Source organism: Gavialis gangeticus, unplaced genomic scaffold, assembly GCF_001723915.1.
Source record: "Gavialis gangeticus isolate Ggan-Ray unplaced genomic scaffold, GavGan_comp1, whole genome shotgun sequence".
Classification (NCBI taxonomy): domain Eukaryota; kingdom Metazoa; phylum Chordata; order Crocodylia; family Gavialidae; genus Gavialis; species Gavialis gangeticus.
Window position 1 is genome coordinate 62,890,575 of NW_017729034.1, and position 27,157 is coordinate 62,917,731.

Consider the following 27,157-nt stretch of genomic DNA (forward strand, 5'->3'; position numbering starts at 1 on the left):
TAGAGAGAAGGGACATTTTGGCCATGATCACCAGGCAAATGCTCCTATGAAAAGGAGCATTGGTGTGTTAGTATCTGTGTGAGGTGGGGATGACTGCAGTTCATTCATGAGATGCTCACCCATTAGGCTTACCCATTAGGTTAAGCACCTAACATTCAGTGGGCGCAACTACATGTTCATTAATGCCCCTTATATACTGTGCATTTAGTTTAGTACTTCCTTAATGAAGTAGTAACTGAATGCACAGTAATTAGAGTTACTGTGTAGTAGTGCCAGCACATGGTTATTTAGTGACGTTTACTGTGCATGAGCCTAATAACACTGTGCAATAGGGTATTAGCACAGTTTTTGTTGTGACACACTACTGCACATTGTTATTACACTAATGTGCAGTAAGTGTCTTGTGTAGACACACCCACTGAGCATAAATAAAATTCAACCCAGCATGTTCATTTGGAAAAGCAAGAACTTAAATATTCCAAGGCCAGGTTCTAGTTATTTCAGGGAACAGAAAAACAGGTAAGGAGACAAAGAAAGAATCATGTAACAGTTGTGCGCTTCCGAGGGATAAAGATATCAAACTAGCCTGGACAGACCACCTACATATAACCTGGCACATCAGGGAGATGAATCACTTCTTATCAAGGATGATATTGCCTTCTTCATCTTTGATTCGAACCCGTCCAGAGGAATACTTTGTCTCCTGTCGTCCATTGGAGTACACAGTTTTTATTGTGCCATCAAGGTACTCCCTCCTCTTGAACTGTGCAGTATGAATCTCCTTCTGTCCATTACTGAATATCACCACTTTATCTCCATTTCTGAAAACAACAAGAGGACCAGATGCATCCCACAGTCTACAGTATAACCTAACACAGTTCTTGGCAGCAGAAAATACCGGGGAGAAACTGCAAGAACAGAAAGCTGCAGCAGTATCACCTTTGCTGATGGCTGGGACCTCCTCCAGAGGGATCAGCATTGGCCAGGATAGCATGGGGCCGTGGAGAAATATGGTAAAAGATATAAAGAAGAAGTCAGAGTTGTGTGTCTGATTTCACTCCCAGTGAATCCCTCATTTAGTGTACGAGTTTCAGCTGGTGCAAGGAGTTGTAACTGATATCTCCCTGTGCCACCAGGGATAAACTCTAACCTATGTACTGCCTTCTCCACTGCAGGAGATTCAGGGAAAAGCACAGCTGAGACTGTCTTTGTGTGAATAGAACTGATTTACAGCAGTGAGAGTGGAACATAAAGTTATATGGAAAAGCTTCCCTGTGACAATTTCATTTCATTTCAGACCATCAACCATCTAACTATGATGGCATTTACAGGTGGATAATAGCCCTCAGCAGTTCTCACAATCAGATCTTTATCACACAGACTCTTAAGTTCATAAGTGTAACTGAAATAACAATGAATAATGTAATCAGCATTTGCACAGCTTTCTTCATCCAAGGACCTCAAGGCACTTTACAAACAGCAATTGTCACAGTGCTCTTATGAGCTATGCATAGGACAGTACTATTTCTGTTATTGCACATTTCTCACGGAGGCACAGGTGTAACTTGTAAGAAGTGGTAGGGACAGAGCCAGGGCTCCTGATCTTCAATCCCTCTGTGCTCTAACCATGGCATGCCTGACAGCACCTTGCATGTGATGTCAGTCATTTACAGCTACACAAGGTGAGTGCACACAAAGTGCAAGTAAGGTGCTATGAGACCAAACTAGGACCCACTCAGTCCAGCTAGAAGTGACTACACAAGGTGCAAGGCAGTAGACAATAAATCCCAACACCTCATTTTGGTGGCCACATTCCTCTAATTATATTCCAAATCCTTCTTCCTTCCATCCTGTCAAAGGTCTCCAATAAATCTGCATACACTTAGAACACAATTAACATGCCCTTGGTAAGATGTCATTTTCTAAGAATCCATCTAAAGTTTTATGAATTCGCTCACTACTCAAATCTAACCATTACACATACGCTCTATGTCCAGTTCATGACATCTTGCATGAAACTTACTTTTCTACTTTTACTAAAGTACCATCTGCAAAAACTGTTTCCTCCAGTCCATCATTACAGAGACGTTTCACTGTTTGATCAGGGAACACAATTTCTTTGGTGCCATCAGGATGGTGTTTTTCTGTAGGAAAAAAAGTCTGCTTAGAAACTCCCCCATTATTGGTTTCTTTGAAACTACATTATATTCTTTTACTGAACATAACAGAGGGAAAGGTAGCACAGATGATATACCACTAAACAAAAGAACAAATAACAATAATGATAAGCATGTAAATGGTACTTTTACCTTAGTAGATCTCAAAGCAAGTATCACTGGCTTGAAGTTTATTGACGGAGAATGAGAGGTACAAAGAGACTTAATGACTTGCCCATTATCACATAACAACTCAATGAAACTATACAATCAAACCCAGAGACACATCCCAGTCTGCCAGGGTCAGAATAATAAAACAATCCTGCAAAAGTAGTCAAGTTTACAAGCTGTTACATACCTATTTGATTATTAGGGAACTGCAGCACCTCCAAGCCAGTTGGATAAGTGGTGTGGGTTGTCTGCGCATCTGCATAGAAATAAGTCTGCAAGCATAGTGAAGGGCTTGTAGTCTGCTCACAATATTTTCATAGTAATATGATTATAATAAATGTACCTAAAAAAACTCTCCTGGAAAAGTGATTTTGAGTGTTGAACAAGGTTCTTTGGGTGAATCTGATATCTTTTATTAGACCAACTTAAATTTAAGTTTAAATTTAGATTTAAATTGGTCTAGTAAAAGTTATCATATTCACCCAAAGAACCTTGTCTGCCTATGTCCTTAGACCAACATGGCTACAACCTACCCCACTTTGAGTGTTGAATTCATTTACCTATTGTGCACTCAAAATGGTGGCTTTCCAGCCATATGCGTCTTAGTCACAAAATTCTAGCCAGACAAACCTCCCTATGGTTGGCAGGTATTAAACAGGTAGAAGAGGACTCTATCCATATTTAAGCTGAGTTATTATGATAGTCACCCAGAAAGGTTCTAGACCCTCTCATCTAAAGGAGATTTAACTCCCTCTCTCTGACTTCCCAGCACAGTGCTCTAACGACCACACTACAGGTTAGGCATTATTCACCCCCTCCTTTGGAAGCTGGAAGAGAGGAGGGGCAGGGGGAAAATCAGTCTGGGTAGGTTCTGCATACATACTCGTCCACTCAGGATTCACTCTGCCAATATGATATACATAGGCTAGACTGGCCTGTGTTCTGACCCAGTATGGTACTACTTAATGTGCCCCCCTGCACTGCCAGGAGAGGGCAATATGTGTTTATACAAATATAAGAGCCACCTGGAGGGTCTGTGGCCCAGTGGAACAGATGCTGCCCTGAAGGGAGCAGGTTCTAGACTGGAGTCTTACTTCCAATACAGCAGAAACTTCCTCATTGCTCTCTAACCAGTGACTATTAAATGCAAGATGTAGTGGCTCAGCTTCAAGAGGAGACATGCATAATACCTAACCTGTGGTGTGATGGTTCAAGCACTGTGCTCATACTTAGCAGCATAAAGAACAAGTATAGCAAAAAACAGACACATACAGCTGTTAAAATGATCTTCCTTGACCACTGGATCATTCCTATTAACACACTTTATTTGGACTAAAATATTCATCTTTATCTCAAAGTATCCCTCAAATCTATATCCCAGCTGACATTTCATTACTATGAGGTCATCATTGCATTACTATTATCATAATCATTATTACTGCAGCACCCAAAAGACAGCCCCATTGCTCTGGACCCTGTACAAATATGTAAGGAGGAAACAATCCCTGTTCCAAAGAGCTACATATCCCCCTACCTTGTCTCACATGTCCCCCTCCACTTGTCCACCCAAGATGCTGGCAACAATGCTGTATTTATTCCTTGCTTAGTTGCTAGCCTACATCCTCTTCCATGCTTCCCTTTCTTTGTGGAACAGCCTGCCTGGCCTAGTTCACTACCACCCTTCTCATTTAGATCCCAAATGAAAATGTTCTCCTTCCCTACTGCCCAAAAATGTCATACAAATCACTTTCACAATTTATATAAAAGCTTTTCTTCCTTGAAAAAAAGGAAAGCCAAAATGTTTACATACCACTCTCTGGTCTGGCATGATCTTCTTCACATCTCCATTGAAAAAGCTAACCACAGTCATCCTTTTATCAGCGCTGATCTCTTTCTTGGTACCATTGCGAAAAGTAATGACTCTACGGCCATCAATAAGTACCTCTTCAACCTTTAAGCACACAAATAAAAACAAGCCATGCCAGAATTGGCTCCTAGAAATACCAGTGCAGCCTCTGTGCAGTCAGTGAAATGGCACTTGTGTAACCCAAAGGAGAATAACCCCCAATACTTAATTAACAGAGGGACTCCCAGCTACATCACAGTATTTCATAGCCTACTTCTGCTACTCCATTAAGTAATTTCTGCATAACCTGTGTGCCAGGAAACAGCTAAACATTAGACATCTATTTTATATAAATCCTACTTTTGTCTTGCAAGAGGCTGGCCAGGTAGTTTTTTGTATCAGACAACTCAAGTTTAATAATGTAAGGGAGCACTGTGATTCTGTGAAAGACAGAGATTCCTTAGCCACACCATTGTGATGAGCTAAGGCCTTGACAACCATGCACTAGTTCCAGTTTGTATTCTGTATCTATACTGCATGCAAGTCAGAAGAAATGAAATCATCTAGGAGACCTGAATAAAGGAGGACCAAAATGATGGGGCTCAATGAGTTATTTTAGGGTGAGAACAAAAAATAGGTATTGTCGTATTTCCAGATAATGTAACTCCATCAGAAGTGCATCAGCTCTATATAAATTAACTTTGCTGCATGCAGAGAACTCCTAGAAAATCCTGCCAAAGCTCTTGATGAGAAGAAACATGTCACCAGTGCATGTTTCTACAGCTGATGTTTCAGACAAGATCTGCTGTCTAGCACAGCCTCTAGTTAACTCAAGTCATCTTTGCTGGAGCTGCTTGGGTGTCTGCTTTTGTTCAGCTTACACTGATTTACATAATAGACCACATTTAGTAAAATCTCAGTGGAGAAGTCAGAATAACTTGTTCCTTAATATTACCCTATGGCTCCGGTATCATCAGAGATTCCCTGATGGGGAAGGAAGGTCTCCCACAACAAAGAGGAACAATAAATACATTTAGGGGAAGGGGGACCTAGGGTTTTCTGAAAACAGGCAGAAAAATTATTTCTTAAGGTCACATTTCTCCTCAAATACATTTTTACTTAAACATTAGAGGTTAATAACTAAAATTGTTCTTAAGAGCAATTTAAAACAAGAAATATTGCTACTAGCAAGCCCATGTGCTTTAGGGCAGGAATTGTTGTTTTTCTCCTGCTCTAATACCATAAAATTCTCACTCCAGCCCCACAAAAAGGCCAGCCCATCTCATGATTTTATTAATTTAATACAGCAGTGAAAAAGTGTGGGCCAATTCTTTTCAGTTATTTTCTTTCAAGCTGCTGAACTACTGCATTTGACATTTTTGTAAGAAGGAGCTATGATAGGCAGAACTTTCCAAAAGTCCACTTAACATGAACTATAAAAAGTGGGTGGTTTCAGACCAGCCTTCACTGATGGATGCTTATATCACAAAAACTACAACAACTGGCATGAATTGACAGCATCACTGGTAGTATTAGCAGAAAAGCCAAAGAAGGAACAGAAATAAAAAAATGAACTGTTGTCACATGTTTTAAACTCCATTTACACGCGAAAATTGTCCCAGAGCTGACAGCAGTTGCAAAGAATGTGTCTCTCTCTAAATTAGTACTGAAGAAAGAGTTGAACAAGACAGGACTGCCTGGATAAATAACAGAAGTGGTAGTTGAAATGAGTTCAGACATCAGATATGCTTCCTGTGAAGGTACTAGAACTAGTGCTGCTCCACAGACCTAAGTGATACAACTGTTTTTGATACTAGTTTATTGGGACAGCCAGTCTCAGAATGAATGAGCTAGTTTCCAAGTACAAACTGAGATGGCCTCTGAAGATCATTATTTACGTACAGTGAGAGAGTGCCACCACTGTCACTACTTCATCTGTACCTAATCTGTGTGCAGTAGAAGGCTTTAAGTCACCAGAGCTGTAATTTTTCTCTAGCACTAGAATCACTTCAAAAGAAAAATAAACAAAAAGAAACTGTCTTTAATCTTTATTTTTCAAAGCTCAATCATTGCTTAAGTAGATGATTTTCACCTAAACATGGTAGTTATCATTACTTCCAGTTTGCTAACAGGGCAACTAAAGCAGGGAAGACATCCCAAAGATTACACTGAAAACCAATGGCACAGCTGGGAAGAGGACCAAGCTGCCTGGATTCACAGTCCATTATAGTCTTAGATCATTAAGGCTAGGGACAGAAGTTACATAAACCTGTTTAAGTGATCAGAAACTGTCAAAATGGCTGAAACCGGTTTAAGGTAAACCTGGTTGAATGTAGTCTCAGACTTAACTGATTTGGGTCAAACTGATTTATGAAACTTCTGTTCCAGACCCCTTCCTGGTTCAAGTTAAATCACAGTCCCCCAGCTTTCCAGCATGCTTTGCAGCCCTGGGATGGGCTATGCTGTCTGCTCCCGAGAGCAGGGCTGGCCCTGCCCCTCTGCTCCCTAGCTAAAGCAGTGAGGGTTGGCTGACAAAGTGGGTGGGAGAGGGCAAGCCCAGCTAGGGATGCAGCCTAGTCTGGGTGGGGGGGACTACCCCCCCACAGCTGGCTGGGGTCTGGGGCCAGGGAGAGGGGTTAAACTCTCCTTCTCCTGCTCAAATTTACTGTTGGCTGTGACTGTGGGCTACAAATCCCAGAGGCACCTGGAAGCAGGAAGAAGTGATGAGCAACCTTGCATAGTAGGGCTGTGCGAAGCTTCAATCCCTGATTGGATTCGGCGGAGATTCGGCCCAATTCAGTGGCTGCATCTCCAAATCTGAATTGAATCAGAGGACCCTTTAATCCCTTCAAATCGATTTGGAACCCTCCAAATTGATTTGGAGAGATTCGAACAGATTTGGTGATTCAGATGTAGCTTTAAATGTTTTTTCTACATACCTCTAGGTAGCAGGGGCTCTGAACACTGCAGTGCTGGGGCAGATGCAGTGTCCCTCAGAAGCACCAGGGGCTCCCCAGCGCGCTTGGCAGCAGACTCGGAAGTGGACCAGAAGCACTTCTGGGTCCACCAGGGAGCATGCTGGGGCCCCCCAACGACTTGGCAACTGGTGTCGCCTGGGTCCTTCTGCAGCCAATCACTGGGCCTGGGGAGGGGACGGGGTGAGGGGGGAGAGGGGCTTGTGCTCCCTGGTGGACCCAGAAGTGGACCAGAAGTAATTCCGGTCCACTTCTGGGTTCACTGTCGAGCACATGGAGGGCCCCCTGCACTGCAGTGGGATGCTTCATCCACCCCAGCACCACAGCGATCATGAGCCACACCTGCTACCTCAAGGTATATAGAAAAAACTTTTAAAGCTGTGTCCAAATCACTGATTCACCGAATCAGCATTGAACCATCAGATTTGGATTTAGTCGAATCAAATCAGGGACAGTGATCTGAATCAACAGATCAAATCACTGTCCCTGATTTGGGCTGAATCCAAATCCAAATCGAATAGGGCTCGTTTTGCACACCCTTGCTGCATAGTCCTGCTGCTGTGATTTTGGACCGCAAATCCCAGGGACCCCAGGGGCAGCAGGAAGGGGAAGCAAACATACAATCCATGCTGACTACATGCCAGAGAGCCATGCTCTAGCACCCCCTGGCTTCTGGCCTGAGCCACTGCAGGCATGTGGCTGCATTTCCTGAATCAAACACAAATGTCTGTTTACTTCTGTTTCAATTTAATCTCTGCAGTTTAGACTATCCTACAAAGACTGAAGCAACTCATCCTCAGGCTTTTTCACTGCCTGTACTTAGCCCAAGAAAAGACATGTCATGATGTTCACATTTGTGGAGAAAAGAAACTTAATTTGCAAAATGTTCCTTTCAAGGTACATAATAGTAATTCAAACCCTATAGCAGAGGTTGCCTTTTTCATCCTAGTCACCTTTTCCATATAGTCACACATCCAGGATCTCTCACCTTTCCATCTGGATACTCTATTTTTTCTCGCACCTCCTTATCATTCTTCTTTCTTTCTTCATACAGTGATTGCCTTCTTGATAACGATGACTTTGGCAGCAAATTCTACAAAAACATTGTATGCCATTATTGAAACAAAGACTTTTGCTAATATTTTCAATAGCCTTAATCAGAAAATATAACTCTCTATGTAACCATTATAAACACCAATCCATGTCAAAGGTCAATATATGGGACATACAGTAAAAGACTGTTCTTTCAGAAAAAGAATCTGTGGCAAGAACCAATTCATTTTCTCTGTGGCAGCGCTTATGCTTCTTTGGTTTCCTTCTCATTAAGTTCCCTTCTCATTTTTAAATCAGAAAGTTCACTCACATCATTTGCCTCAAAGCAAACAAAATGACACAGAGGCTGCCTTCAAAACTAGTGTGGCCATGTGGTATGTGGTGCCAAAGACACATCTGCAGTGCCACATACCACATGTTCAGTTGTTCTCTGTGCTGCTAGGGAGCAGGACGGGGGGAGGGAAAGGATTCACTCCTGGATATCCAGAGGTTAAAAAAACTGACACAAAAAAATGAGTGGTGTATGTGGGGACAGTGTGTTGCTGCTCAAAACCAGAGCTGGTGGAGCCATGCTACAGCTTCCAGCCAGGCTCCAAGTGGCAGGATAGCCACTGTTGCAGCCCCAGGAGGCCCCCAAGACCCTAGGTAAGGCTGCTGGGGCCAGCTCAGTGCTGGCCCCAGCCTCCCCTACCCAATCTGGGGTAACTTGCCATGAGCCACAGTGCACGTTGACGGGTATTCCCTGGGCACAACTACTGACTGCACAAGGTGCACCACCACTAGTTGTCCCTAAGGAACCAAACATCCACACTCATCTAGATTTGGCCTGAGGGGACAATTTTAAGGGGAAGGAGAGAGCCAAACAATACACTTTGAAAGTAAATTTTTCAAAAGGGAGCACATCCAAATGAGCATGCACATGTGGTTTGCAGCACCTCAAAGCTGTTTCACTTTACTGAAAATTTGTAGCATAGCACCAAAATTTGATAACTCCTGGAATGAAAAAAAAAAAACGCTGCAAAAAAAAGTGGCATGGTGCATCTGCCAGAGCAACTGGAGTCTGGGTCCTCCAGGAAGATGCTCTGGCTGCCAGCCAGGGCATTTCCACTGGTTTAGGTATCCCTTGGATCCTCCAGTAGGCCAGGAGCTAGGAGCAGGGAAATGGTAGTTTCTCCGAAGTGGACCATTTTGCCCTGCAGCAAACTCCACATGCAGGGGTGTGCACAGTGGCAAAAAGCAGGAACATAAATTTGTGCTCCTGCTATTTGTGCCATGGCAAACGCATGCCCCTGCACACACCTGTGGAGAGGGTAAATGTGCAAGAAGCAAGGGTTTTCCTCAGTGATATCTTTTATTGTTCCAACCATGCAATTGGTCCAAAGTTAGGCAAGCTTTCAATATAATGCATTCTTAATTAAAAAGCCATTGCCATGGGAGCCAAGTACACAAGGGTGCCTCATATGCCTGTGGTACCCAAGGGTGAGGTCCAGTTCTCATTTACACTACTCTGGCAACAGTACAAACATCAAGGGTGTAAAGGGTTCTCAATGTAAATGAGACTTAAGTTCACAGTGCCACAAATCAGTTTCAGCTGATATCACCTATAGTCAGGGAGCATGCCATTTATTTTGGAGGTAGGAGTACAATGGAACACAATGTATTTCTCTTTTCCAGTTAGGGATGCATTCAGGTGCCCAACAGGAGGGCCAAGGCCCAACTCCACAGAGTTTATGGGGAAAGGTACACCAACTCTTGAGACTGCCAGCCACATCCCAAAGCTGTCTATCCTCTGCACTGTTCTTTAGCAAGGCCTAATCCTTTACCACTAATATAATGCCCTCCCTCAGCTTCAGCATTACTTTCTTGACATGTTTCCCAGTGGCTTCCCTTCTCAAATGCAACTGCCTCCTATTCTTATTTCTCTCCCCTGTCCAGATCTATCTACAACCCAAATCAGTTTGGCTTTTTTTTAGTCTGCTGCCTGCCTATCTATTTCAAGACATCTCAAAAGCCTCTGAGTGCTGCCTTTGCAGCAAAGCCTTGGGAAGTACATTAGCAATGTCAGGCAACAGATGGAAAACACACACTGCACAGCTGTGAAGTGGCAGCTAAATTGTAGGGGGGAGAATAAAATATTTACTTTTCCTTCTTTGAGCTTTGCATGGGAGCTGTGAGCAGATAAGTCTTGTAGATAGAAAAAACTTTCTTTCCTATCTCACAATATTGTACACATTTTCATCAGGCAATAAGAAAGCCTGAACTTTTAGAAGACTCTCAGCTAATATTAACTTATGAAAGAAATGTTCTATTTTAGAGTGGCTAGGAAAGAAGGTTGAAATGGGGAATTTGTTTTTTGCTCATGCGAAAATGGTGTCCAAGTGCAGAGGGACTGAACCCAATGATCTTGTGAGGTCCTTGCCAGCCCCTAACACCTATGAATCAATGAATGAATCTATGAATTTCATTTTGAGTGGACTGATGAAACATATTAGCGCAGCACACAATGGCATGACTGGAGCTGGTACTGTCAGAAATCAGCACAAAAGGCAGTATCTCAAGTAAATTCAAACCTTTGCTTCAGCATCCAGAAAGTTTTGAGAACCTCCTGTAGGTGCTGTGCTGGTACTTGAAGTTATGCCATTTTTTCTGGAGGCAGTCAAGGAGGTAGTTTTAGTCAAAGGTTTCAGGGATTTTTGAGCCTTTTTAAAGCTAAGATTCTCTTTCTCCTGTGTCCAAAAAATATAGATTAGTTAGTCTGTAAACCTGCTTATGCCAAACTGTTACATGGGACTACTTTGATAAAGAAATCTATAACGACATTTGTAAAATAAGACAATATTTTAAAAAATAGAGCCCACTGCCAAACAATGGGTGAGAAAGGAAAGTAGATAGATTACTGGTACCACTGAAATCAGTGCTATTTTGCCATTCATTAAACTGGAACTAGGACTTAGCATGCTGTCTGTGGAAGCTGAAGTCTTAAAACTTAGTGGATCATCACGCTGTTGCACACACAAACATACCTGTGCTTCCTCGTTGTTACTGCAGGAAGCTGAGCTACATATGTTGTCATTCTGGCTGTGCAAGACAGGCATGTCCTCCGAACTACCTGAGTTAGATGAATACCTGTCTACCAGGTGAAAAAAACAACAGAGGGCATATGAAAATGCTGAAGTTTAAGGTTGTTCCACACCTTTTTCAAAGTTCATTAAAGAAAATGCTGACTCCCACATTCAACCCATTTTACTGCAGAGGCAAGTTCATTCTTATTTACAGCAACATGGAGTGTTGCCCCTTCCTAGAGCAAAAGAAAGATGCAATGGACTCACTTGTAGATTACAGCTGGTAGCAATAATGCTTTCCAAAAAAAGTTACCTTTTACGTAAGACGATGAGTTAATGTCCTTAAACACATTTGGGTGGGAGACTGGCACAAGTGACTTCCATCCATAAGCTCTTGGTTCAGTATAAGAGGGTCGATGTGTGACCTGAATCAAAATGGAGAGGGATCACCATATGGAATCGTTCATACCATTGCTGTAACTTGGGAATTCTCAGTGTACAATTGGTCAGAGATGATGTCCTCTGAAGCTGCAACTGTAATTTCTCTTGGATTTGAGTCACAGTTGACAGCATCTTTTTAGCGACCCTTTCAGGCCTAACTTGAAGAACCACCTCTATGCCTAAAGGTTCTTGACTTGACACAAAACTACACTGAACCTCCTTGCTGTGTGTACGGAAGGCACAATCCATGAAAAACTATTCCAAAACAATTTGCTAATAGAAATATATAATGTATACACTAAGAGGACAGACTTCATGATCCAGGAGATTCCTTATAGGCCTATATTCTTTTTAGTTATTCCTGAGTAATGCTATGTGTGGATACTTTTATTCTAAAGTAAAAATGCCTTGTTCCTAGTAAGCCCACCCAAGAGTGGGTTAAGGTAACCAGGAACAAGGCATATTGGTTCTAGAATCAGTGTGCACAAGTACTTACAATGAAAATGAACAAGGCATACTTATCGCATTGTAAGAGTATCTATGCATGCAGTTAATCAAGAATATTACTTCCTGAATAAATCCTTGCATAGGGAAAGCTTAAGGTATGTGTTGATGAAAGGACTGAAGAAAAGGATGGACAATGAAGGAAGACTGAGCAGTAGACACATAATTTCCTTTCTGGTTCTGCAGAAATTAACCAGAAAATGCATAACAGGAGCAATTTCTTCCATCACTCCAACATAGCAAGGTAAAAATGTTGATTGTGAGGCAACACAAAGAGTAACCTGTACATAATGGTTGGGGATCTGAGTTTTCTGTTTGCCATGGTAAAATGCAGAAAAGGCAGATTGTCTCATTTTAAGAGGAAAAACTTTCTTCCTTTTCTTTCCTGGAACATGGCTACCAGGCATCCTGGTGAGCAGCTCCCTGCAAGTAAGTCTGGTGGGGGAGGGGTGGAATTGAGGCCCCCATAGTAAGGGAGGGGGTTGGGCAGGGTAGGGGCTGGGGATGGGCCTGGGGCTGCTGCCCAGCCTGGGCAGTGTGTGGGGCTTGGGGCTCATTGCTGGAATGTGCGGCCATAAGGCCCAGGCAGTAAGCAGAACAGAGCCATGGGTGGCTCGTTTGGGGGGCAGGGGAGGGGGGGGTGCTGGCTCCCCACTGCTGCACACACTCCGAGGAGGGATATGGGGGGCACATGCCTCCCAGATCTGTATGTGGGACAGGGGTAGGGTGGGCTTCCTGCTGTGGGCTCAGGGCTCCCTGCCCTCCTTCCCTCCTTCTGGGGCCTCCATGGCCCAGCAGACAGGACCTGGCATTGCAGAGCAGAACAGGGAGGGGCAGGGAAGCTCAGTGCTAGCACTGCTGGGAGCCCTGCACTGCCATGGTGAAGTGTCATCTGCCTGCCCAGCAACAGCAGGGATGGCAGCATGGATGGAACCTCACCATGGTGACACATGGCTCACAGTGGTGGTGCTGGACCCTGCTCTGCCCTACCACATATGCAGAGGCCCTGAGAGAAGGGCAGCAGGGCAGGGAGCCCAAGCCTGCAGTGGGCAGCCCGCACCTGCCCCTGCCCCACTCACAAGTCTGGGAGGTATGTGCCCCCAGACTGCATCCCAGGAGGGCGCACAGTGGTGGGGAGCTGGTCCACCCCCACCTAAGCCCACAACAGGAAGCCTACACCCCCACACTACAGACTCCACTTTGGCCATGCTGCCCACAGGGGAGGGGGAGTCAGGCTCCATGCTCTACTCTGCCACAGCAGCTGCCACATCCTGTGAGCAGCCGCTGGGACTCAAGCACTGATGGGGGGGTGGGGCAGGGAGCTGTGAACCCAAGTGCCTGGCCCCGTAGCTTTGGCAGCTAGCGGGAGGAGTGGGACTGTGGGTAGGGAGGAGCACCAGGAGGGACGGGGGAGCTGTGGGTGGGGAGTGAGGGGCACCAGCAAGGCTGCAGGGGCTGTGGGTCAGGAGTGAGGGATAATGGAAAGGGCAGGGGACCAGCATATCAGGGCAGCTTAGCACCACAAAGCAGGGGAGAAGGGGCAGCTGGACCTGCATCCTGGTGAGCAAAAACCCAAAATTAAATGCCAAAATTTAAAATTGATTTATTACAGTGATTGAGGGACTGGTAGGCTTCCAAACTGCTTTAAAATTGTAGATATATTGATAAAACATTGTGTTCAACTGATACCTATATATATATAGTGGCATTTCATTTTAATCACAAATTTTAGGGTTTTTAATCATAAAACTTGTAATTTTTATCAGAGAATTTTGGATTTTTAAACAGAGAAAACCAGGTCTCTGCTAATGGCTAAGCTGAGAGGCAGCTGGGGAAAGTCAACATTTGGTAGCTCATTACAAAACCAGAGCTAACTGCTTTCTAATGCTCTGTTTCTCCCATTCCTTATGTAGGTTACTTGTCTTTCTAGTTTGTAAGCTCCACAGGCCTAGCTCTCTTCTACAGCATATGTCATAAAGGGACTATGATCCCAACGAAGGTTGCTGAACATTGCACTGCAACTATAAATAATGAAAATCAGTACTGATTTGTTACCTTATCAGGCTCAAATGGTGTTAATCTTCCTGCATGGGGTGTTCTCCTACCAGCGGGTGTTGCACTTCTGCTATGGAGGTGATCAGATGATATCTCTCTCTGTTCCCTTGTTACTGATTTTAAAGACTCAGTCTTTTCCAGTGCACTTTTTGCTGCCTAGAAGATATTGAATATTGTTGCATTAAATGGACAATGTAATGTTTAAAAAATGTCACTGCAATCCTTATGTAATGTGAGTATAAATAATGTAGTTGTTTCAGAAATTCAGAAGACGACACTTTACTATTTCAGTATTTATGCTGCTTGTTTGCTTTTCACTTCTCTCTCTCAGACTGGATAACAAAATGAGACAATATTAACTTCAGGGTTACCATTCCATTAATTGGACAGTTTCCCCCTAGCCACAACTGTCAGACCAGTTAAAAGTAATCCATGGGCTCAAAAATCCCTTCACTAGATACTACCTCAATATTGCAACCACTAGGATGCATGTCATTAGTGCCTGTTTCTATTTTCTGGGGTAGGGCAGTGCCCCTAACCCCTTCCACATTCTGTCTCTCTATGGATCTATCTGCTGAGATTGATTCAGGCCTTGCAGTCCTCAACAGAAATGTACTGGGGGCTATGGGATATGGGACCTCCAGCCAAATAGATCAGATAACTAGCTGCTCAATACTACAATCCTGGAAACCCTCAAGGTGAGAAAGAGGCCAACTTCCTTGAAGGCTGTAAGCAATTTTCTGACATCAGAGAAACACTAAAAAATATATATATATTCCTGCACCGCCATCATAAGGCCTTTATCATTAACAGAGCAATCAAGCAAGAGAGACACTAATATGCCTAGAGCTCAAAATCCCCAAGTTGTCTCAGAACCAGAGGGATATGACTGCTACCTTTCACCCAAATGGAGCCTGGAGTGCACTGTTTATGAACACGCTGAGCTACCAAGTGATCTGAACAAAAGCAGTGAGGCTCAAGAATGCAAGACATTACAAAAAATGTAGATGGGTATTGGAAGTCAAAGCAGATTGAACAGGGATAGAACAAACTAAGACTGAATAAATCTTTAAAATAATGACTTATCCAGGTTTCTATTATCATATTTACTCAAATACAAGATGAGCCCCCTCCACGCCCCCCCCCCAGTTGGCATAGGGATAATTTTGGGGGTCATTTTATCATCAGGGCCATCTTCTATTTGAGTAAGTATGATATACTTGAAAACTGGATGCTGCTTTTCTATAGGCCTTTGGAAACCTGCATGTAGGTAGTCCTGTGAGGATGAATCTAGGTTCCATCAGATGTTTTTGTCCAGGACAAAGATGTGTCATATGAAAGGACAGAGAAGCCTGCAAATTCCTACTCCTGTCACAGCATGGGTCCTTATGTCCATTTTTCAAAGACATCTGTTGTGTTCCAACATTTGGTTAATACAATATGTTTTAATGATTTTTTTTGCTGTGTTAGTGGTATAGGTGAAACTATCATACTCACAGTAATAAATTTAATCACACACAGGAGGAACTGTTAGTAAAAATGTATTACATACCTGTAGAACCTGCAGAGATAGTGCTGGTTAGTATCCTCACAGGCAGATACATTACTAACCAGGGGATAAGCTAGCTAAAGCAGTTATGGCTGTTTCCATGAGTAAAAAAGCCTTCACTGGAAACTCAAACTTAAAACTTATCATGATATTAGTTTTGTTGCTTCTATGCATCTGGTGAAGTGACCCACTGAATTTGGACTTTGAAACTGGGAAGAGCAGGAAAGAGGAATTTGGTATAGATGGCTGATAAAGAATGTGCCCTGCTAACAGGGAGTTCACATAGGATTATAACTTGTTTGCCCTTTGTCCCATCTCCAGATCAAGAATGAACTGCTTTTTTTATAAAATCTAATAACAACAATATGTTTTGCAAATGTTGCTGTCAATATGACCAAGTAAAAGGTTTTTTGATTATGTTATAGAGACAATAGAGAAGAAGCATCCTGTTTGGCCACATGTGAGCATGGACCCTGTACAGCTAGTATTTTATCAAAGGTTCTTTATGCAAAGGAAACTTTCTTACATGTGGTACCATGTCAGGGCCTTTGAGAGAGCTGATGCCACTGCTTTCCAAGCTGTTTTCAGAATGGGAGGTGGGAAAGGGAGCAGAGGGAGATCATTCTAGGGGTTCCCCAGTCGGCACTGGAGGGGGGTGTGATTTGGAGTCCCACCCACCTCGGGGGGGGGGGTCCAGTACACCCACCACACCCTCCAGCTGGGGCTGAAAAAACCCCAAACCAAACTCCCTCCACTCTCTTTCCCCCCTCCCATTCTGAAAACACCTCAGAGGCTGGCAGGCAGTGCAGACACAAGTTACAGAAGACGTTATGTTTTGAAACATCTTCGTCTGAACCCTCACGCAATGAGGGTTCAGATTTTCACCCGATTGGCCATTTTTGAAGTGGTCTACAGCTGGGCACTTGTGTTGGGTCACAGTTATAGATCGCTTTTTGTGGCCAGATTGGGCAAAAATTGTCACTTCTGTCTGCGCCCTACATTAATGAACTCCCCAAACTGTTTCACAAGCTTTCTTTCTTTTGTTCTGTCTTTTTGAGCCTAGGCAAATGCTCAGTATTTCACACACTTTTTATGCATTTGGGTGTCTTTTTCAAGGGAGATGCTTGTTTTTGTGTTAGTACTGTTTCTCTTTTATGACATTTAGAAGTATTTCAGAAATTACTGCTTTTAACTCAGAGGATGAACATAATATAATCTTCTTTCTGTTGGGAGGCCTTAATAAGTAGCTTTCAAAGGTTCTTGTCACACAACTAGATATGTTTTCATTCAGCAGACCCACATTTGAAAAAGAAACTGACAGTAAATCAATTCTCACACCCTGCTGTCTCCTTCAGGCATTTTTACTGGGTTTTCACAGGAGTCTGTTGTGGTAGAAAAAAAAGATGGTACAGTTTGAAGGGGGCAAGCTATTAGACTTCTGATATGTAAAGAGTTATAAAGAGGACAGTGAATCAATTGTTTTCTGTGTCCTTTAAGACAGGGGTGTCAAAAGTATAGCCCATAAGCTGGATCGATCTCTATTATCCAGCCCACAGTGCTGTCTGTGGGTCTCAGACCAGCCTTGTGTACTGCATGAGGACTGTGGACCCTGTCTGGTGCAAGGAACACACAGCACAGGGGCTGAAGCCATCTGGTCTCATGAGCCAAATGAGGGGCTCAGGACCAGTCTGTAGGCTGGACTAGACCCACAGACTGGCCCACATACTGGATCCAGTGCACAGGGTTAAGGTTAGGGTAGAACAAGGAAGTGAGGGAGATTTCGGCAAGAAAAAAGGAAAATAACATCAAACTTAAAAAGATAGGAACAGGTTACCTGGAGAGTAAGGAAGTAAGGAGCAGTTTCAAGAACATCATTGCATTTCTAGTTAGGAATACAGACACCTGCATGTAGATAGTCTGCAGCAATGCTTTCAAGCTGGGCCAGATTAGCACAGTTGGTTCTGAAGATGAAACATTTCTTGCCAGTGCTGTGCTCCTGACTTGGTAGCTACCACCACAGGATTACTGCTTCTAAACCAGCTTTGTGGACCAGATACCTTCACTTAGCTGGATCCAGTCTGGAGACCAGTGGTTGACAACCTCAAGGTCCCTTCTATGTCTATGATTGTGGGGGTTGCACAGGGTCTAGGCAATACTCTTAGACTGACCTTTCATGCTTTCAAACCTGATCTTCCCAATATGTCTCACAAACTTAGTAAATGTACTGGTGTGGTGATATCTTGCTTGTCATGTCCCTTAAATAATTCTGCAAAGGAGGATCCCTCACCACCTTCAAATACCTTAGTCTGTATTATGGAGCAGGCAATATTGCTAAGCCTTGTCCAATAGAATATGCACCTCTAAATGAGCATAAGCAGTAGTGAATACAGTCATGAGCATGCTGGTGATTTCAGAATGCTTCTTTATGAATACACAAATGGTTTCATAATCAATTCACTTGCAGAAAGAAACCTCATAAGAGGCACTTAAGAAGTGTGTCACGATTTCTCACAAACCTGATGTTAGGCTTGAATTCCATCCAAAATTTTCTTAAAAGGAATTTAGAAACAAGTTAGAAAATTGCTTTTTACCTAGGCTTGCCTCAATTTGATCTCTGTGTAAATTAATGTCTTCTTTCTTATGGTGTTCACTAATGCACTGCTTTTGCTTTTCTATGTCAGCATGCCAGGCGTCAAATGTGGATGCATCATGCTTCTGCCAGAGGTTAAATTTGGCATGCTGAGACAACACATTATCTGAGTTTTAAAGAAAATTCCAGACTTTGTAGGTTCTGACCAACCTGTGCCCCCTCTTCATAACTACTTGTGATTCCACCTTATAGCAGATGCCTGCAATGACCCTTATCTCATCAAGCCTGGATGTGCAAGGCTGCTGCTGTTTAGATGCTGCACAGCAGACACAAAGGGACCAGTGATTCTGGTATCTACCTTAACAGAGAAGAGGCCAAAATAGTCCTTGTAGAAGGTATAGTTTAATTTTGGCAGTTACAAAGTACTTCAAAATAGAGACAAAGTTGTCACCAATTATTTCAGTGGATCCTAATGAGTATTCATCACCCTTGTTTGCCTATAGGTACCAACTGGTAAAATTAGTGCTTATTGGCTATAGGCTTCTAATAGAGACAGATAGCATTAGTCCAAGCCCCTAAAAACAAAATCCCTGGGGTCCAAGGATGGAGGAAGCTGTTCTTTAACTAAGAAAGGTCCCTGTCTGTTCCTCCTATAGTCTTCCACATGTGCTCTGGCAATATTCTGACTACAATCCCCTGCCCCTTGAGCAAGTCATAACTTCAATTTAACACTCTCCCCTCCAACTTCAGCAATGAATGCTGAAAATAGTCTCCAAGCCCTTCAAAATCCAAGGCATCTTTGCCAGGTTCATGGGTAAGAAATTTAAAGCATTGATAAAATTAAAGTTCAAGGCATTCACCTTCACACTCATTCGCTTGCCTCTGTGAGCTGTGAATTCTACTTCCAGCTTTCCCACCAAATGCATGCCCACAAGCTGCTTAGCTATGAAGGTCCTGACAAAGTTCATAGGATATTCTATACCTTTAAGTTCCCGCAAGGTCTCCCTGCTATCTAGACTGATATCTTGTACACATTTGCACGGTATACACACAACATACACACACACACACACACATACATATACATACATACATACATACGCACACATATATATATTTGGAATGTATAATGTATCAAGCATCCTGAGATACACTAGCTCCCAAGTTAAAAATGATCACAACCATCATTGCTTAAACCTACTAAAACTTTCTTGTTACAATCTGCAAATCAGCTGCACAGAAAGGGATCTTATAACTATGAACTATTACTCTGACAGGGAGGTGCTGTGCCTAATGGCCCATTATCTCTGTATTACTCTGTAGCAAATTACTGACTTGACCTAGGAAATCTGTATTCAGTACACTCCTTTATTATCTTACTATGAACAAAGGTTTAGTCAATCTGCCTCCATCCAAACACAGCTGTTTAAACCCATGCAGATCTGGCATCCATACTATCATACATTTGTTATGCACGGCGCACACTGCCCCCAACACCTGCCCAAGTTAACAAAGCAAAATACCTCATAATTCAAAATAGTCCTAAACTCTCTCTGCCTATTCTTTGCTAGCTTCATAGTAACCTTGAGGGATTTTATGCATTCATTTTTTCAGGATTGTTGGATTCTCCTTCTACAAGTCTGTCAACACACTCACTTTGCGATTGCTAATATATATTGTTGCCTGCTGCCACCCCACTGGTGCTAGGGTCATCACTGGCAAGAGCCTGCATAAACGCTACAGCCTGATACACTGGTACTTGTAACAGTTACATCCACTGGGGGGGGTTCTCAGTCACTCAGCCTCACCTGCTAAGCCTTGGCACATTTTAGATACTGCTTATTTTGAGCATCACCCTTTGATCCTCTCCTTTCTCTGTACAAATTTGATCTATATGCTTAGCCACTTTTATTTAGAACTACAGATGAGCTGATGAAAAGTGTTCACATTTTGTTAAAGTATTATATATATTTTTACATGCTGGAGACGTCCTTCTGCCACCCAGAGTAGTAGCCTCTAAAACAACAGCACCTACCCGCTCTCTTTTTAAAATGTCTTACTGATTTAGGTTTAAAAATAAAAGTTCAGGCAAGCAAATCAGAGCAATTCAATTGGACTATTGGTTAAGACTATAATGACATATTTATACAGTGCAGGAAGAGGTCTGTTGAGGTACATTACCACCACTCCATATGTGATAACTCCCAAACCAGAAGAAATTCAGCTGAGCATATATTTTCACTCAATCCCTTTTATAGCTAAAGTTGTTTTCAGATTAAAATCCTATATTATTAGTTCATTTACATGTTTACATTGATAGAAAAAGTATATTAAAAATAACATAACAGAAAGCATACAAATTATTCTTACTGGTAGCTAACTGGCAAACTTAAAATAAAAAATATGGAAGTGAAAGATACACAGAGTTCATTTGGTTCAATATACAGGAAAAGGACCTTTCCTTAACAGTGTTTAAAATACAAAGATTAGGCCACTGACATGACCAAATTCCCATTAAACTTTGCCAGTTAACTACTTAACTTGGCACTATAAAAATTTTACCCTACAGGCATATGAGCTGAAATACATACATACATAGTAATACATGCCAATATTCTTTATATCTTCGAGAAGCTTTAATAAATGAGTAGCCACCTCTTGAGAGAGAAAATATTTTGCCAATATTTTCATACAGTTCATGAGAAGACCTTACTAAACTATAGGAATTTGCAGTCCATGGATTTTTTTAATTCACAGTTCCTGAAGCATTTACTTTGAAACTGTGATTTTCTTTATTCCTTCTCTCAACTTTATCATGGGTTTTTACTTAGCCTTTTTGGCCAGGGTTTTCTTTTTTTTTTAACTTTGTCATCAGAGGAAGTGTTAAGTGTTCCTGATTCTCAGGACATTGTTACACTGTGATTTTGGGCAGCTCCTGGAGCTCTTAACCCCTGGATTGTCTGCACACTAACACCTTAAAGTGGCTTAAAGCACTTATTATGTGGCTCAAAATTACACCACAGCAGGGCAGAATTATCTCTGATCCTTGCAACCCAGCTCCTGTTCCATTAAGGTGTGGCCACTCCTCATATATGTGCCACTCAGGCTGAAGGTGTGACTTCTCCACACTTCAAGCTAGCAGCAAGTCGATGGACATTTGTTTGGCTCACAGTGTAAGGTGTATCAGGGCCCTCAGGTCAAATGTACATGCTTGGTATTAAAGCTTTTGGGATAAGCCTCCTGGCCTTCGGAAGCTCCAACACTGCTGAATCTGGAGTTTATCTATGATATCAGCAGACTTACTTAGATCAAACATTTATTATAAAAAATACCTCATAAGAAAACTAACTCTCAACTTCTCTCTCCTTCTCTCTCTCTCTCACACACACACACCTCATTTTTACAATAAGGCATGTTACTAAAAGGGCTTTGTAAAAAAGATGAAATTTAAGTTTCTCAGTCACATTTGTATTTTTGCAAATGTTGTTCCTAGTTTGACATACAGCGTAACACCAGCCTTACAATTTCACTCAGTAATTCCTGCCTCAAGCTCATAACTTCTGTTTGAACAATGGCATATATAATTTAGAAAGACAAGCACTCTTGAGACAAACATCCAATCTTGACAGCCCCATTCAAATAACATTTCATACTCTCAGTCCCCAGGTTTTATCCATACTTTGATATTTGCATCTCTGGGATGCTGTTTCTCCAATGGTGTTCTCCTGCCCATGGGAGTGGAGCTTCGACCTTTATGGCTGCCTCTCAATGGGCTTTCTTCCAGTTTAGCCAGGGATGACAATCCTGTCAGAATAGCTTCTGACACCTAATGGAGAATTTACGACAAACACATCAACAATTTATTCTTCATGCCAAGCGGAACTAACCACTTGTTCCTTTTTTCCATGTGGCAAAAAACCCCTTTAGGTTTTTTTATTATAATAATCCAATCTCACAAATACAAAGATCATCATTACTCCACTAGACTAGGGGTGGCCTCATATATTGAAGAAACCAATGCAGAATAATAGTTACACACTAAGAAGACCTTGGAACTGGAAAGCTTATTGGCTCTGTTGACAAATGAAATAGAAAGACCCTAACATGTAAACACAAAGAATTAAATTCCCCATCTGACTATACTATGTTCCCTTGGATCCTGTGCATAGGCAAGAATTATGTGAACCCTAGCCTGAGTTACAGAAATTTCAGGTTTATGCCCCATACCTGATTTATACTCCCTCCTGCCATCTGACGGTTCCCTCACACAGAGGGTCTCTTCAGTGCCTGGAGCTACAGGATTTAATGGCTGTCTTGAACCACCAAAGTGGACTACAGCAGGTGGAGTGGGAGCTAGAATCTGGCTCAAAGCATATTTTGCCTTCCTTAACCTTTGTTTTTATTAGGATGTTGATGGTTGTGCATGGGTATCCTTTACATTGATTAAGGTACTGCTGGAATTTTGTGATCTAGACTCTGTATTAAAAGCACGGATCACTGTAACTAGCAGACAGATTACGAACAATTTAAAAAACAAAAAGTAAATATTTGTTTGGGATGACATCTTCAAAAAAGCCTACAGAAGCTTAGGTACCTAACCCTGATTACATTTCATTACAACTGAATTAAATATATATGTAAAAATACAGCAAGATTAATTATACATTGCTATACAAGACATTTCCACTTCTCAGAAAATACCCATGAGCATCAGGTTCTTTCATACCGGGGTTTCTGATGTTCTGCTTCTGAAATCCACAACTCTGGATTTTTTTTCTGCTTCTAGCCTTTGATGCTTTGAAACTCGGAGCTCACCTCGAAGCTCCAGGTTCTGTTTGGTCAGCATCTCAATCTGACTCTTCAGCTGGCCATGGGCAGCATGCCAGTGGGACTCATTTCTTCTGAATTCCTCCTGGAGCCCTGCAATCTGTTGCTTTAATATCTGCCATTAGACAAAGGCATGTGACATTACTGCACCATTCCAAGAGAATTCTGAGCAAAGCTCAACTTCTACCATCTTGTTTGACACTTTACCATGATTTTTCTTTACGACAGGAACAAGGCAAAAAGAGATATTAAGATACACAGCAATAAATAAAGAAAACATCCAGATTAGAGGAGACCCAAAGAAAGAAAAAGGAGCACAAGGAAAAGGAGTAATCCTGTGCAAGACAGAAGATGTGCTGACAGGCACCTAGTGAAGACACCATCGGCTACCATATGGTGAATACCCACCTTTCCAGATGATGTGAATGAGTGTTGCACATGCTCAATACCTTTCAGAATCAGGCCCCTGTTTCAGGAATTCCCAGGTGCATAGGACTGGGCCCTACAACACCCAAAGCCCCTGCCAGGGCAGCTCAAGAGCATGGGAAGCTCTGGGTTCCCTGCAATCTCCCACCACAAAGCAAATCAATGTCCACTGCAATACTGCAACACAGTTGTAGCCGTGTTAGTGTGTGTAGTAATAGAACATAACAGTTACATCCCAGCATAACCGGTAGGACTGTGCGAAATTTCGCCAGCAGTTTTGTTTTGACACTGTTTTGACTTGTTTCGAGCTCGAAACAGCAAAATTGAAATAAAACAGATAGCTTTGAAACAGCCTTGAAATGAAATGAGGCAAGTCAAAACATTTTGAAATTTTCAAAACGTTTTGAGTTTTGAAGCTCAAGCTGGGCTTGCCTGCAGGGAAACAGAAACTAAAGTAAGGAGAGTGAGGGGGAAAAGCGGGGAAGAGATAGGAAGGAGGGAGGAAGGACTGCTCTCATTGTTGACTGTGCAGCTGGCCAGTGACTGTCATCCTTCCCTGAGGTTCCTTCCAATCCCAGTGCTCTGGGGGAGGGATGGAAAAGCTGCATAAAAGGCAGCAGTGTTTGAACTGCCCTGCTTTCTTCCTTGGTGTCAGCTGAGTGAGGGCGCACCTTAACACACACACAGTGTCACCCACCCATGTCATGAGTTTTGCCTGTCAGCAGCTAGAGATGCAGGGCCCCAGAACCCATACTCCCCCTACACCTATCTCCGTGACAGCTGGCAGGCTTTGTGGCCACAGCAGGGCCTACCAGGCCTGCAGTTTTCACCCCCCTGTGCCCCAAGACAGACACAGTCCCACAAGCACCCACGTCACGAGTTTTGCCTGTCAGCAGCCAAAGATGCAGGGCCCCAGAAACCCCTATACCTATCTCCTTGAAAGCTGGCAGGCTTTGTGTCCTCACAAGGGGCTACCATTCCTGCAAGTTTCATCCAAATCAGGCCAGAAATGACAAAGTTATAGGCTGTTTCGAGCTTCCCCATTATAGCCTATGAGTGAAATGTCAAAACAGTGTCAAAACAGTGAAACTGTTTCAATGAAATGAAATGGAACAGTGGTTTCGAATCAAAACGAAATTCGAAATGAAACACTGTTCCATCAAAACATCGAAATGCAAGTCAAAACAGAATGGTGCTGTTTCGCACAGCCCTAATAACTGGACATAACAGTTACATCCTAGCAGCCTACACCAGCGCCATTTGACACCCAGATATTGCTGAAAGGGCTCGAGTACAATAAAGACAAAGAACCCATATAAAAGTGAACAGACTATCAGACAGAGCAGCACTTACTCGTATTTCTTCTGAGTTCCCGTTCTCTCCAGTGATTCTAGTTGTTACCAAGAACTTATCAGATTCAACATTTTCTTTCTGCAGCACAGGAATTTGACTTCTCTTGTATTCTGCATGGTTCAGCTCTTGAACCTTGATGGTCTCAAACTGATCCATTTGTGTTCTGTTCAAAGACCAAATTGGGGATTATGGAAGTGATGTAAAGGATGCAGATAAAATCCTGCCTTTGGATATCCCTGGGCTGGAACATCTGTTAGGAATAATAAGTATGGCCCATACTGTCATCACCCCAGGATCCTGGCCCCAGCAACAGCCACCCATCCTGCTCCTAGAGGTTGCTCCCCGCCTATCCATGGCCCCATCCCATCCATCCAGCTGAACGTGCCCTGCCTGTGCGGGTCCCAGGCTGGTCTCCATGGAGACCCTGCTTGCCCACTCCATCCAGCACCCCTGGCAGCAGACCCTGTGGAGGGCGGATGGGCTGGGCTGCCCAGGCAGCAGACCCTGTGCCAGAGGTGACACTAGCGGTGGTAGCTAGAAGGAGCTGCTGCTGCTGCAGCTTCTGAGAAACTAAGTCCAGCTGCCATACCATCTCAACATTGTTGTGTGCCCAAGGGCAGCAGGACCAGCTTGGACTGCCTCCCACGGCTGGGCTAGGTGGGGCCAAGGGACCAATTATGGGTCAGATAAAATCCCTCGGCAGGCTGGATCCAGCCCACAGGCCGTATTTTGCCCACCCCTGTACTAAGGCAATCAGAAGAGCTGTGGATTCAACAAGAAGGACAGGAGGTACACCACAAATAGCAAACTCCTGGTCCTGGAAACCTAAACAACCTCCAGTGAGTCTCATCACAGCTGCCCACAACAAGAATTACCTCAATTTCCCCTGAGTGGAGCTGAAGCCTTCCAGCTCTTATCCATGCTCCAGTCACTGCTAAGCAGTGGATTTGATGCACAATTCTAAACCTCGTGTCTGCATAGTTCTAAAAGAATGTGCTTGGAAACCAAATAAGGGGTAGATGACTGGACAGGTCCAGGCATGTCATCTGACCCTCAAAAGCACTTTTATTGCTTCTACCAAAGAAAAACATCACAGGGTGTGAGTGAAGTGCAATCACTGTGGTTACCGACAAGAGCTCCTGCCACACTCTACTTTGAAAATACAGAGCCAGATCCTCAGCTGCTATAAATCAGCATAAATCCACTGCAGTTAATTGATCTACACCTACCTGGGTTTTGGTCTACAAATTAGAAAAAGGAAATAAAGATGTACCTGGCAAGCCACGTGTAGATTTGAAGGTAAACGTCCACCACCAAAACTCCACTAAAAGCACTCTTTTTAAATGCCAATATACCAAGCTTTATAAAACAGCCCCACCAGACAGCACTGCTTATCCACAGGCACAGAATACAATGCTGAATGAATGTTGCAGTTAATTCTGCATCAGATGTATTATTTTGCAGCTGAAAGTACTATCAGTACATTACACTAGAAACAATAGCCTAATTTCCTTGACAGCTTCTTTTTTCAGATGACAAATGTAAAAAAAAAACAGACCCAACAGCTCATATATGGAATTTTTATCACAGTCACTGGAACATCAGAATGTTTGCAAGATCACATCCAAAACAGCCTTTAATAAAGCATTTTTAATAGATGCAAAATAGTTTAGGTCAAGGATAACTATGGGGATAAAACTGTATAAGCTGCTTAACGACATGCTGTAAGGATCTGATCCAAAACTCAGAGAAATACACGCGCATAAACAAACGGAGGTGAACACTTAATTAATTTGTTTTTCAGCTTAAACATTTGTTCAAATTAAAGAAGGAATGCAAACAGAATGGCAAACCAAGAAATACTATTTATTTTGTATAAGAAAAGTCTCAGACCTAGTGAGAATGAGAAAAAGAACACAGTAATGCAAAAAAAAGTTTGTATAAATGTAGATGTTGGTGAGTGCAGGTTCTAACAGACGTCAGTCAAACTTAAAAAAATGCATACCAGTTGTTGCCTGGTTTGAAGAAATGTAGTCTTAAAATAATACTGTTGGTGGTGCTTGACCTGGATATGAAGTAACAGTCATAAGTTGTGAATAACCTCAGAAATAAACTTCTTTACAAAAACATCTAAGTGGGTAAATCTGAA

The 27,157-nt window shown here is 42.7% G+C and overlaps 1 protein-coding gene across 1 annotated transcript in view; it reads right to left on the minus strand.

Annotated features, from left to right (window-relative positions):
• Positions 1 to 351: 351 nt before the first annotated feature.
• The window catches only part of LOC109304846 (centromere protein J-like), a 55,742-nt gene continuing 28,936 nt past the window's right edge, over positions 352 to 27,157 (minus strand). Inside the window, exons 6-17 of the mRNA XM_019527672.1 lie at positions 25,009 to 25,171; positions 23,129 to 23,344; positions 22,082 to 22,228; positions 14,264 to 14,419; positions 11,577 to 11,688; positions 11,225 to 11,331; positions 10,772 to 10,927; positions 8,137 to 8,241; positions 4,138 to 4,278; positions 2,515 to 2,599; positions 2,024 to 2,144; positions 352 to 821 (exon numbers count right to left, since the gene is read on the minus strand). Of these exons, the coding sequence (XP_019383217.1) occupies positions 632 to 821; positions 2,024 to 2,144; positions 2,515 to 2,599; positions 4,138 to 4,278; positions 8,137 to 8,241; positions 10,772 to 10,927; positions 11,225 to 11,331; positions 11,577 to 11,688; positions 14,264 to 14,419; positions 22,082 to 22,228; positions 23,129 to 23,344; positions 25,009 to 25,171 (1,699 nt within the window). The 3' untranslated portion in view covers positions 352 to 631. The remainder of the gene's footprint in view (positions 822 to 2,023; positions 2,145 to 2,514; positions 2,600 to 4,137; positions 4,279 to 8,136; positions 8,242 to 10,771; positions 10,928 to 11,224; positions 11,332 to 11,576; positions 11,689 to 14,263; positions 14,420 to 22,081; positions 22,229 to 23,128; positions 23,345 to 25,008; positions 25,172 to 27,157) is intronic.